The sequence below is a fragment of the Orbicella faveolata genome, unplaced genomic scaffold, assembly GCF_042242905.1.
Source record: "Orbicella faveolata isolate gen_17 unplaced genomic scaffold, um_ofav_v1 contig_36, whole genome shotgun sequence".
In the NCBI taxonomy this organism is placed as follows: domain Eukaryota; kingdom Metazoa; phylum Cnidaria; class Anthozoa; order Scleractinia; family Merulinidae; genus Orbicella; species Orbicella faveolata.
The window spans coordinates 9,946,396-9,959,833 of record NW_028301565.1 but is presented as its reverse complement, the minus strand read 5'-3'; the positions used below and the strand labels follow the sequence as shown (position 1 = coordinate 9,959,833).

General features: G+C 37.3%; 1 protein-coding gene across 1 annotated transcript; it reads left to right on the top strand.

Annotated features, from left to right (window-relative positions):
- The first annotated feature begins 889 nt into the window (after positions 1–889).
- On the top strand, positions 890–11,479 carry LOC149102241 (uncharacterized). Its single transcript, XM_089275138.1, has 5 exons — positions 890–983; positions 1,214–1,308; positions 2,682–2,800; positions 6,591–6,671; positions 10,388–11,479. Exons 2-5 carry the CDS (start codon positions 1,223–1,225, stop codon positions 10,405–10,407), a joined length of 306 nt encoding a protein of 101 aa, XP_089131264.1. The 5' UTR covers positions 890–983; positions 1,214–1,222; the 3' UTR covers positions 10,408–11,479.
- Positions 11,480–13,438: the final 1,959 nt, after the last annotated feature.

The window sequence follows — 13,438 nt, the reverse complement described above, 5'->3', positions numbered from 1 at the left end:
GAGCACTTAGCCGTTGATAAGGCCTCTCACATCTTCAAACATCTTCAGAATTCTGAACGTTGTCGCTCATTGTGTTCTATAGACTGCTTTCATATTTTAGATCACGCCACTACCAGCTTTCAGCTCAAGATAAAGGAGGCTATCCATATTCAAAAAGAACTACCTTGCCTCAATCAGCAATTACACCATGTAAATCTAAAATTATCCTTTTAATTTACACCTTTTCACGTTCTGTTGTTACTATTTGTCTTAATTAGCATTTTTGCCTACTTATTATTCAACTTGCTTTGTAATCATTCATTCAACTGAAGATGACAGAAGTTCTGTCGAAACATGTTTTTTAAACTTAAAAAAAGTGGTCGTTTTCCTTAAAATATTATTATTATTATTATTATCATTATCATTATCATTATCGTTATCGTTATCGTTATCGTTGTCGTTGTCGTTGTCGTTGTCGTCGTCGTCGTCGTCGTTGTCGTTGTCGTTGTCGTTGTCGTTGTCGTTGTCGTTGTCGTTGTCGTTGTCGTTGTCGTTGTCGTTGTCGTTATTGTTATTGTTATTGTTATTGTTATTGTTATTGTTATTATTATTATTATTATTATTATTATTATTATTATTATAAAAGAAACTAACTAGACTGAGATCGTGCTTAGTCACTCGCTGGTAGTTGTAGTCTCCTTCGCAGACGTTCAGTCAGGGGAACTAGCCCAAAGAGCGTCTACGCGCAACGTTAGCCCGTGTGTAGACGCCTGCTATGCACGCGGACTGAAAGTGGAGGTCTGTATGCAGGCTACAGTGGCTTCGTGAAATATGCGTGACACAGACGTGTCACATAACATACCGGAAGAGAAGTCACGAAGAGGAGTGTTCGAACATTTTGACTTCCGCTGTACTTCTTTGTCCCAGGTCCCGCGCTGATAACGCCTTCAGTTTTGTGTTCTTGTTTGCCTTTTCAACTCCTTGCATTCCACGATAAAGCCTCGGTTAGTTGTTAGGTTTCTAGGCATTTTTTCGTCGAGCTTCTTACTCATTGCTCATAAGAGATGCATCGGGACACAATACTACTGTTTTAAACACTATCTTGTTTCGACGAACCACAAACATATGGATCTTTCCGTCGAATGAATTGTCTCGTGAATTTTACTCCAATTTGCTGTATCTGTGTTTTGGACATCTGTTCAACCTTTGAGTTTTTGATTTGGTACCATTCCAGCTTAAAAATATGTCGACACAAGTAGAAATAAGGGAAGAAGGTTCGTTCAAGCAAGCCTTGTCGGATGTGAGGAGCGATGCGTCCCCTACGAATTGGTAAGGAAACTTTACAATATACTCACCCAAGCATAATACAATCTATGGGCCTTTAATAACCTGTGAGTAACAAGCTTGTCGTTTTTGTTGTCAATGATACTTTTGCCATTACTTTTTTTTGGATTAATTAGGGCGGAAAGATCACGTATTTCCGCTGGGTTAGGGTTAAAATCACTCAAAAAATGCAATCTTAGCTTACTACAGTTAGCAGATTGCGTGACTGTCGTGACAAATCTTTTATTATTATTTATAATATTATACATGGGTATTGCGAACGATACAAGCTTACGCTTACCTGTTCTGGGATTATTTGTATATGCAGATTTAAGGTTATATATAATTATTGATATCATATCTATTATCTGATGTAATGTTTTGCTTCCTTTTCACTGGCTGCAAAAACCCACCTCCAGGCACATCATAGTCAGCATTTTTATATCAACTGCTTACAAGTAATGTTCCATCCAGGTGCATTAATTACATTTACTGCCTGTTTGTGATTTTGTTGTAATTAGTACCAGTATTCTGCTCTTGTCATGGCTTTGACAAAGGGCTATACAACTTAGCTTTCAATGATTGATTCAAGAGCTATCAAAATATTCAAATACATGTAGTCAGTTATTTATCTATTTATTTATTTATTACAATTTAATGGCAGATTTACATAACAACGAACAAACAACAACAACAAAAAATAAGCCATAAGGATAATTTGTAAAAGAGTTGCATGACCCCATATTAAAAGAAATCACCTCATAAAAGTAAAATTATTAAATTAAAGTTTTTACTTAACATGTTCACAAAATGTCAAGTTTCTGTTGAGTTTCTTCGCCTGGCATTTTGAACAAGGCAGTCTTTATATACAGGTACATGACTGTACTAGAGCCTTGTTGTTTCTGTCAGATACTTGCCCCAGAAAAATAAGCTGGGAAAGTGGGAACTTTAATTTTAAATCAAGGAGGATCTTTTTAACTCAGTTGGAAAATAGTATGGCTAGTTTTCAAGTTGGGGAAAAATTTCACTCCCTCCTCTCCTTCTTGATGCTTCCCGTTAGCAGAAATCTTTAAGGAGTGAGCACTAGCAAGAAGGAGTTATAGCAGTTAGTCGGGAAAAAAACAGCTTGCTCAGTCAGTCAGTGAGACAGTCAGACAGTCAGTCAGTCAGTCAGTCAGTCAGTCAGTCTGTCCGTCTGTCCTTCCGTCCATCCGTCCATCATTCAGTCAGTCAGTCATGCTAAATGAAAGGTTTCATCTTCTAAGTTAATATTTAACCCACTGAAGACAAGCTAGCCCATCTAAGCTTGATTTTGATTGACCTAATTGCAACATGCTTACAGCTCAGAGTGTTACATGTGCGTATTGTTTAATCTACAGGATGCTGGCAGCACATTGGGAAGGTAACCCTAATGTTATCTACTGCAAGGCAAGGGGAAGTGGAGGTGCCGATGAAATGACAGGTGCACTGGAAGACAGCGAAGTCATGTATGGCTTAGGTAAGCTACTGAGTAGACTAGATAGTCAGATAGGTGTGTTGTTTGGAACTGTAAATTCCACAATACAAGTACAAGTTTGTGGACTGGAGAAAGTGATATAAGGAGAAGGTTTTACTACATCATCGTATTGCTGTTAAAGATTTCTTCAGGTTCTAACATACAGGTGTAAAATAAAAACAAATTCCAATTTATACACAACTTTGTCGAAGGCCCATTGATCAGACCTTGCTTTGGCAACCTGTTATAAGTTATAAAGCAGTAATGGGAAAATTAAGGTGGGGCAATTCACATTGCTTGTTGCCTGCTGTCAAAGATTGACAGCAGCTACATTTGTATATTTGCTACATGTTTGTACATGGAGAATCTTTCTTAACTGCTAAAATGTTGAAAACAACAAGTATCTTAAAACAGTGCCATATATGTGACTGTGTCTTTATCCATGTGGTTAACAGGAGTTATTTTTGTGATTTAAATAACTCTTTCTAAGTGAAGGTATTAAATTACATTGTACATGTAAGTAGACTCCAGTGTATTAATGGTTGGGTTAATCACGACCAACAATTTTGTTTGGCTACTAAACAACAAGAAACAGATTGTAAATTTATGACATACATATACATGTACTGTACTTGACCTGAAAATCATTTGAGAAACAGCACAGTTGGAATAGTAGAGATCTAAGCCTGACGTTTTGGAAAACGTTTTAGAAATTCAGTATAGAGAGCAGAGAAATTAAGTGGCATATTTAAAGAGTAAACAGCAGGTTGCTGCATGAATGATTGTAAATGTGGGAGTTGTTAATAATTCAAATAAGGAGTAGGTACTTATTATGAATGGTCTTAACAGGATATGTTCTCAAAAATCATTTCAATTCTAAAACACGCGGTTAATGACAAGAGTACATCACGAGGGGAGTGCTCGGGAGCAGAACGTCGTTAGCCCCGTGAGCTGCACCTAAAATTAACTGTACCCCTGCGTCGAAGTCATCTGACAAAACACATGATCAGTACAAACTTGAAACTTCTATTTCTGGTACTGGCTTGATCGAAGTCGTACTCGTGGAAATCATTTGTTTAGCACTCCCATGTCAACACCTTCCTATGCATCAATAAACAATAATGGTTGCGAGTGAAAATCACATGACGTGATTAAATGGTTATTGATAGTCATTGCATGGAGGCTTTCCTCGGACACAGTATAATGTACCATATATTATAGAGTCACATGAAGTAAGCAATATCTAGAACGCATACTGACGAATTCGATTCAGCTTGAATCGGTTCCCGTTGTATCTTTTCCATCGTTGAACTCTGACCGTCACGCAGTAGCATGGTTAGTTTTAAAAACGGGCTTTGATCACAAAACCCTTCATATGTCTAACGAGGACCATCGTATAAAAATAGCCAATGCAAGGTACAGATAGCAGCAGCAACAACAACAACATCAAGAAAAATTTGGAAAAAATAAAAGATGATGATAGATGATATACTAAACCTTGACTACAGATGAGACATGTGATGTGCACGCGTGCTGACTGATCATGACACGCGCATTTTTATCAAATAATTCCTTTGTGATTCTCAAATAAAGCAAAACCAAACAAAGTGCTACTCATGCTAGTTCTGATATGAATGCAGTGCAGCTTGTCTACCCTACGTAATTACCGTGAGTATGATTTTACTTGCGTGATTGGATAGAAATAATTTACTCAGATCTCTTCTGCATGCTGGTACATCCACGATGTACAGCAATACGTGTTTATGATACATTCTATGTACAGAAACCTAAAACTTAACTTCCCCTGCCACGGTTTCATTGTGTAGCGTTGCACTTTCGTCCTGCGTGGCAGACATGTCTAACACCTTTTGACCAATTGTATGTGTTGTTGTTTCTTCCAATGAAAATGCATTGTGATCGTGTCTTCTGAGATTATTTTACTAGGGGACGGGATGGTGTTTACCAGGTGAAAGCTATCGATTGTGATTTTTATCGTGAGTGTGTTTTGTCTGATCTTTCTGCATTTTCCAAAACACATTTACAGCTGCCTTTGAAGCTTAATATTGTTGGTAAGAAGCTTTGTGAAGTGTGGTGTATTGTATTATGTTGTTTGTAGTAATGGAGTGAGTAATTAATGGCTCAAGTTTACGAAGCCATTTCGACATGTTCATCAGCAATCTAAGTATTGTTGGTCGCATTGCTTTCAAGCGGCACGAACTAAGCTGGCACTAGTTTGTATAGTCCACACCGTTGTGTTTTGCATTTTGCAATTAAGATCTGCCTCCGTCACGGGCATAAAGAAACGCTGTCATGCCGACAGAGCAAATTTTCACCCAGCTTATTACTACCTTGTATCGCCAAATACCACCAAATATACAGCTTAGTTGGATAAAAAATGCTATAGAGCAAAGCAAAAACAGTAGTTTTGAAATAAAGTGCAGGGTTGCAAGGATTGAAATTGGTTACAGTTCAAGAAATTTGAGTTTAGTTCAATGTCAAGAAATCAAGTTTACCATTCTCGTGACAGTTTGAACTTTCGAGCCTTTATTTTGTCTGATATTTCTTTGCATCTATCAGTATTGACATTGACTTTCTACAGATTTTAAAGTAAGCTTGAAGTAATCTCCTGGGCTCAATCATGAAAACAAATGTACAATATGTTTCCCTGAATGTTCCCTACCAAGTGCCAGTCTCTAAAAATAAATTAAAATAGGTCACCATGCTTGCAAAATAGATATGATGTACCAGTCTACCCTATTTTGCCAGGTCTTATAAATAGTACTATTCATTTATTTTATCACTCCACATTACATTTTGCGGTGGCGGGAAGGTAGAGTTTTTTGATGAACTTTGATAGGCATACATGACATTTTGAGCATAAGGAACAACATAATAAACAACTTATGCAAAAGAATCTAAAATAATCCAAATGACATGACAAAGCGTTCCTCAAGTTGTTGGATTTTAAGGTCTTAATTTGTGTCCACGAGTAATGATTTTGTTTTGGATGCTATTGAATAAGTGCAAAATTCTGCACTTGATGGGTTTGCAATGTAGTGCTAAGGAATCACCAGCAAATGTCCGGGTTGTAATTGTCCTTCTTTTCTTCTTTTCCTCTGTTGTTGACTGGCTTCCTTTAAGCTGTTTGTTATGAAGCAATGTTTAGTAGACATCCAGTGTATACAGTCATCATGTGAGGCTGCTTCAAGAAGTGCTTGCCTAGGTTTCCTTTTCTATGCGGCTGGTCCAATTAGTACATAATAGGGATACATGCCAATGCCTTGTCATGTCTTTATGAGATGGCATTGCCATTATCTCTTTGTGCCAGCTCTTGTGTGAGGAACATTGCCATTCTTGTTATCTTGTAGAGAATTTATTCATGTTTTGGGATACTTGGGTTTTTTGTTCTTTTAATGTGTAAAAACAATTAAAGGAGGGGAAAAGAGTTTGTTTATCTTCTTGTATTTTTATTCTCAATGATGTCTTTTATCACTTGGTAAATATGATGTAGTTCTCACCAGCCAAACTTTGCCACTAGAGATTCAGTCTGTTCTGTTTTGGTTTCATTGTCAGTTGAAATAGACTTTAAAAACCTAGGTCTTGATAAGATAGTCATACTCTTGCAGTTGTTTCTGATTGAATTTTGTTGTCTTTTAAATTTCCCTTTACTGAGGAACAGCTTTTAATCTACAAGGCTGTATGTTATTTTAAAACCGTCAGTCTAACTTAAAATATAATTGCATTTGTGTGATTTTGTGTTTAATAATAATGCTTTGAATTTCTGTTTTTGCAGTAATACATGATTATCATGGGTTGGATGAGGGAAAACATACACAAACCAAAGAAAATCTTAGTAGAGAAAGGACTAGGGATGGTGAGCATCAGCCCTTACTATTATATGTATCAGTTACCATGTGTTGATAACTTTTTTAGAGTTGTGTCTTGCCAAAATAATTCATTTTTTTTATTACCTCTACGTAATGGGTCTTAATTGTAATGGCCGCACTTTTTCAAGAATTTTAGGGCTTATGTCCTTATATTATGCTTCAATGTCTGGTTAGCTTATGAGTTTTTTCTTGTACACTAAGTACTCCAGCAATACTAAGAAGAACATTGCAAACCAAATGTGTTAGAGAAAGCCAACTTATAGTTTTGGCTATTATTTTTCAAAACACATCTTGGAACCTGGATAAATTAGCCAGTTTCTAATTTTTAATTCCTTTTCATCCCTGCTACAGTATGAAGGCTTAAAATTTAGCACAGGGAGTGTTTAGTAGATGGAGTTTCAAAATCTTAAGGAAGAAGTGATCGTACAGTACCACTTTGATGCATAGCTTAATATCCCTGTGTATCCATTAAACTAGTCAACAACCCATAGAACAAAATAATTTTGTTTTTAAAATTGATATAAAATAAAATCCTCAACTTACCGGTAGTTTGGGAGGTTCTGTGGTATATTATAGGTTAAGGTATAGATGTATGGCAGTGATACAATCAATTTTTGCTGCATGTTACACAGAAGATATCTGCATATCATATGTAGTTACTTAAGCATTTTTCACAGTGCACATATTTTTTCTATTCTTTGTTGTGACTCTTATTTAAAACCCCAAAAGCTGTGAACAAGACAGCTTGTAGGAAGTTGAGCTTTCTGTGTTAGGAAATAACAACCTTGACTTTTGAAGTGCCATTTACAAAGTAACCAACAGCACTTTAATGACAAAACTGGTAAACCATACATGTAAAATTGCCCCTACTGTATTCTACATGATTGTATACTTACAGCCTGCAAAGCACTCACTTTCTTTCCTGCAATGGTTTGGGGCACAACAAATGTAAATGAATTAAGAGAGGTTGAGGAGTCGAGGAGACAGAGCAAAGAAAACTTTTGCATGCCACAAAGCTTTTAGAATGAGCTTGACAGCTATTAATGTTGGACACTAACTTTCTTGCTAATGTACCCTTTGGGTAACTAGTTCTGTTTTTGTTGGTTCCCCTTGTGTCTTTTTAGTTGCCTACCTAGTAGACTTTTGTTGCCCATTAGCACTCATGAGAAAATTTCAGCTTGATTTAGCAAGCTTTGGGGCAAGCTTCTTACAAAATTTGGGTTCATGGCTTGTTTCAGAAATGAGAGTCAATTATATAGAAAATTTCAGTGATTGATAGAGTTGAGTTTACATGTCTTTGACCATAATACTTCTGAACTTCTGCTCAAGTGATTTCCCCGAAACTTGGGCATGGTTTTTATTAAGTCAAAATAAGCTGGTTCCAGAAATAATATTGAGTAAAAGTATGCCTGCCCAGCAAAAGTTTTTTACTGGTATTGTTGTTGTTCAAAAAATGGGGTCCAGTCAAACACCAGTAAGAATAAAAATAATATCCCCAGTAAATGGAATTAAGTAACATTATCACTGAGTGAAAGACAAAATATTTCCCAAAATTTCTTAGCCAACACTTCAAAGCCCCAAACTTTGACATGGGTGAGTGTGCCCAGAATAACTGCAGAGCCATCTTAAGTAATGATGAAATGGAATCAATAGAATAACCATGATAAGAATGGTGTTATACTTTTGATACAATATTAATAACAAACAGTGGGGCTTCACTTTTCAAAATTACAGAAAAACTCAAACTGCATCCAGGACCACCAGATCACAGTTTTCATGCAATATACATTTAAATAGAAAGGAAGTGTTAGCCAAATTAACTTTAACTAAAAATAACAGACACTTTTTAAATATAAAGTGGTTTGCTATTAAACAGTTAAAAACCAGTTCCTTTATATTGCTATATGCGAAAACATAAAAAATGAAAAGGTTTTGTCAAACACAACTTGATACACCACCACCACCACCACCACCCACATATGGTACTCTCCCATGTAGATGTGGAAGGAAAACAACTTGTTTTCACTCTAAGAGGAATTGGAGTTTGCAAGCCCTGACAGCAAGCCCTGACAGTTGTTCAGATTGTTTTCTTTGGAGTTAGTGACCATAAATTGATTAACACCAAATTAATTAAGAGAGCACTCAACAAGCAAATTGAAGGCATTTTGTTGGGTTCTTCATTAGGCCATTGTTTTTTTTATCATGACAGAACTCAAAAGTGATATTGTTCATAAAATGCTTGACAGTGGCCTTACTAGTTTTATGGACGTTATTTTGAAGATATGCTGTTGATGGACAAACCAAATAAATCTGATATGTTTTACGGTCAACAAATTTGAAGATGACATGGTCCATTTCCTGGACATTTCATTGAAAAGAACATCCATTGACATTTATAGGAAGCACACAAACACTGGACAGAATAAACGTTGGCCTCCCAAAATTGGTTGGGTTAGAGCCTTGTTGCACCAGGCTTCTTGTATATGTGAAATAAAACGTTCCTGTTAGGGAATGGCTTTCCTAAATCTGTGGTTTCTAATCTTGTGAGGTGTTTCAGACACACTAGCTCGGAACCTAGAACATCTTATCCCAATAACAACAAGACTATGAGTTTTAAGGATTTTAAATTCTAATGTGGGGTTTGGGACTGGCACTACTGGGTAAGTTTTGCTAGCCTAATGATATAATTTTTAAAGCAGATGGGAGCTCCTCTGGGGGCCTGTCCAGGAATCCCCATCAAAGTCCCAGACCAAAAATGACATGTTCTTCATTACTTCATCTCATACAGGAAGTAAGTGATGTCTGAACAGTTTTCATTGAAGTGCCTTGAAACCAGAACCAGAGTATTACATGTAACAATATTACAAACAACACGACAAAGAAAGTACAGGATGCAAGACAGAGGATAGTGATGCAAACCCAAATGCAAGTTAATTTTGAAACCAAATTAAAAATTGTTATATAGAATGAGACGGGTAACTGCAATCACAACTGGTGGTTTGCTATTTGCATGAAAAATTAGCAGACATTAAGTTGAAGGAAGTGAGTTTATAGAGAAGTCCATTTTCATCATGTTAATCAAAAACTAGTTTTCTTGTTTAGGTATAGAAATGCAGTATGCATAATTATTTATAATTTTAATTACAGCAATATTACTGTTGTACTCTGGAGACGCAGTGGCCTCACGGTTAGTGCGCTCGTCTCCGGATCTAGCGGTCTGGGTTCAAGCCCTGGCCAGGGACACTGTGTTGTGTTCTTGGGCAAGGCACTTTACTCTCACAGTGCCTCTCTCCACCCAGGTGTATAAATGGGTACTGGCGAATTTAGTGCTGGGGTAACCCTGTGATGAACTAACGTCCCATCCAGGGGGGAGAAGAAATACTCCTAGTCGCTTCATGCTAAGGAAACCGGGATAAGCTCCGGCCTGGTGGGCCACTTGGCTCGTATGCAGACTTTACCACCATTACCCCTCTTGTACTTTAGATTATAATTCCAAAGCTCTTTTTAAAATCTGATTTCAGTTTCATTAGGTAGTTTGGTGCTTTGGTCCCAAAACAGCAGCCTGAAAATGGTCCCTGTAAGTTGACAAGCCCTTGTGTAGCCAGGAAGTTTCAAGAAATGGGTCCCCTCACAGAAAGTGTCAGTTTTCCACAATGTTGTGGTGTCCATTGATGAAGTAAATCCCTTTCCATATTTTTAATAGCCTGGCCAAACCATACCTAGAGGCATTAGATGATGTGATCGATGAGGAGGAAGGGGAGTTAGAAGAAGAAGAAGGATAAGAGGATCAAGAAGAACAAGAGGAAGGGCAAGAAGAACAAGACAGTGATGATGAAGACCTCTACAGAAAGTTAAGGAGGATGAGAATAATCAGTATTTATTTTGTAGATTTTTAAAATTTTTATCAGTATTTCTTTCACAGATGTATTAATAAGTAATAGTTAAGTAAATAGAGGATGAGTCTGAAACTGTTTTGATTATTCTACATTTACAACAGCTTATTCAAATTAGCCCAAGCTCAAAGGCTGAAGAAAATATGTCATCACTTTTTTTTACTAAATGAACCACAAATCACTGGGTTGTCTGTGAATAGTTTTGTTGGATCTAGATTTAAGGGACAAAAGAGTGACAGAACTTTTCATCTTTGTTTTAAGAACCCAGTCACAGTTGTGCATGACTAACTGTGGCCACCCTCCTTGGTTTAAATAAGCTAATCAAAATGCATGAACTAGGTATGGTGAAAATATCAAGCATCATGTAACCTGTTGATCAGTCGACAACTCCACCTCTTACGTTTCTTTTCATAATTTTGGATTTGCCAGGTTTGAATGGAAGCCATAAGAAAGTTGTTGAAAACATGTCAAAAAAATGATGAAAAAAATTATTTTGGTGGCCTGTTTTAGAAGTGCACCACTGTAAATGCAATGATAAGTATTATATTAGTATGTCCAAAAGGCATTTACCTGTCAAAAATAGAATTTCTCAAACTAATTCTAACTTTGGTTATTTTGCCTTTGTAACAATAAAAATCTCAAGATTATAGTGGTTTTACAACACGGGCTAAAAACAGGCCCTAAAATATATTTTTCGAAAATGTTTGGATAAAGCAACGGTTTGTATCATCCGTGAGCATTGTAGATAATTCAAGCCAACTAATTCAAGGTCACAAGTCAGATTGTTTTGGTTCGCCTGTGTGTAGAAAGATCTATGAGATTCCAGTTGATAGTGATAATTGTAATCATACACCAGTTGTATAAATTCAGTCTAGCCATAAATAAAAAAAAAAGATTTGTAATCTTTGTCATAACTGAATTATATTATTGAACTAGTATGAGGTCCGTGTTGGTAAAACACTGGTCGAGTTCTTCACCTTGCAATGTTATGGCGAGATCCATAGACTTGTGAAAAAAAAAAGAAATACCCATATCAGTATCCGACGTAAGTTTCATTCCATGTTCAATGCTAAATTCCTGAGGGGTGTGCCTACAAACGAGGACTAACAATGGAGCTATAAATCAATGAACGTAATAAATCCCTCTAAGAATCCCCAACCGAAACAAGTGATACGTTGTTGAAGTATCACTGAATTCCTAGTTTTCAACCTTCTGCTTTCATTTCATCGTTTCTCCCGGTTAATAACAGGCACCCGTTGTAGCTAATTTCAGCCGATCCCAGAAATGCAAATCTCATTAGCAGTCAGTGCTCTATCTGATGACCATAACGAGTACTTTTAAGGGCATCAAGTCTTACATCGGAGATTCGGTGATATTTCTTTCTAAAAACAAAAATTGAAATAGTGTTCAACATAACCTGCCTCAGCACGTTTGCGAAAATCTATTGGTTCCTTTCAGAGGTTTCTTTAAGAGCACTCGGCTAACCTCCAGGTACGATTTCCGTACAGGCCATACATTAATTATGTCTGCAACCATCTCAAACTATCACACTATACTCAAACAGCAATCGTGAAAAGAACGAGTCAGTCAAAAAATTGCATGCATAATTAATGTAAGGGGTGGTGCGAAAATCTTGCCAACCTCCCTGTCAAAATAAGAGAGCCCCTCTGCCAGTTTTGTCCGCATAGTATAACTTCAACTGACGGAATCGCTATGATAACGATGACGACCACAAAGCGCTTTGTGGTGTATTGAATAGGCCACAAAGCGCTTTGTGTTGTTTTGAATTGGCCACAAAGCGCTTTGTGGTGTTTTGAATAGGCCACAAAGCGCTTTGTGGTGTGAAAAATTGGAAAAACCAAATTCTTTCAGAAAATAGCTGTGAGATATTTGCGAGTCAACGAGCCGTCCAGTTTTCAATGTTAAATCCCAAAATAAAACACCACATAGCGCTCTGTGGTGTTTTGAATAGGCCACAAAGCGCTCTGTGGTGTTTTGAATAGGCCACAAAGCGCTCTGTGGTGTTTTGAATAGGCCACAAAGCGCTCTGGGGTGTTTTGAATAGGCCACGAAGTGCTCTGTGGTTTTTCGACTACTACTGCTGTTTTGTAAAGCAAAGTGAACTAGGAACAGTTAGAAGGCACTCCGGCCATAAAATCTACTCGACAAGTAACTTTCTGTAATAAATGTTCGATGCTACAGGAGACGGCTTACCCAAAAAGATTCAGTCAACCTCAACAAACTCATACTGAGAAGAGGGCTTTCGCGAACCGGCTTTCGCGAACCGGCTTTCGTATGAGTGACACTGGAAATAGAGAAATATTGCGCAGATTGAGTGGTAGTTTTACAGCACCGAAACCTAAATTGGTTACACTGCTTCTCAGGGATTTGGTTTTGCCTCTGTAATATCATTGAACGATCTGAACGATTTGAGGATAATCGAAGCGCGGAGTTTAATATTGGCTGGCCGGGAACACGCAGTTCGCAAACCGGAGAGCTGAACCACTGTTTAAATCTTCGATCGAACTTTCATGTTGAATTTGAAACTGAAAATACACTAAGCGGTCAATTTCCGATAGGAATCTTGTGAGGTAAATGCAATTCTTGCAAATAGTCGCTGCATATTTACGTTTAGAGTCACTCTGGTTCAGAGTAAAGACATACAAAGTCAACTACTGCTTCCGTACGCTACCCCTCGAAAAATCAATTTTGCTCGAAGACCGAACTGCAATGGAGTTTAGTTACCAGTCTTATGCTGCGTGTTGTTAGATAGAACGCATGATATGATTGGCTCTGTATATCACATTACGTCAGAGGACATGTCTGCCACATAGGACATAACTGCAACGGTACATCATTGT

Bases quoted from the DNA above. Each gene is read 5' to 3' on its own strand.
- LOC149102241 (XM_089275138.1), top strand. From the start codon at position 1,223: ATGTCGACACAAGTAGAAATAAGGGAAGAAGGTTCGTTCAAGCAAGCC. The intron at 1,309-2,681 runs GTAAGGAAACTT...TTTAATCTACAG, and splicing joins GATGCGTCCCCTACGAATTG to GATGCTGGCAGCACATTGGG. The intron at 2,801-6,590 runs GTAAGCTACTGA...CTGTTTTTGCAG, and splicing joins CGAAGTCATGTATGGCTTAG to TAATACATGATTATCATGGG.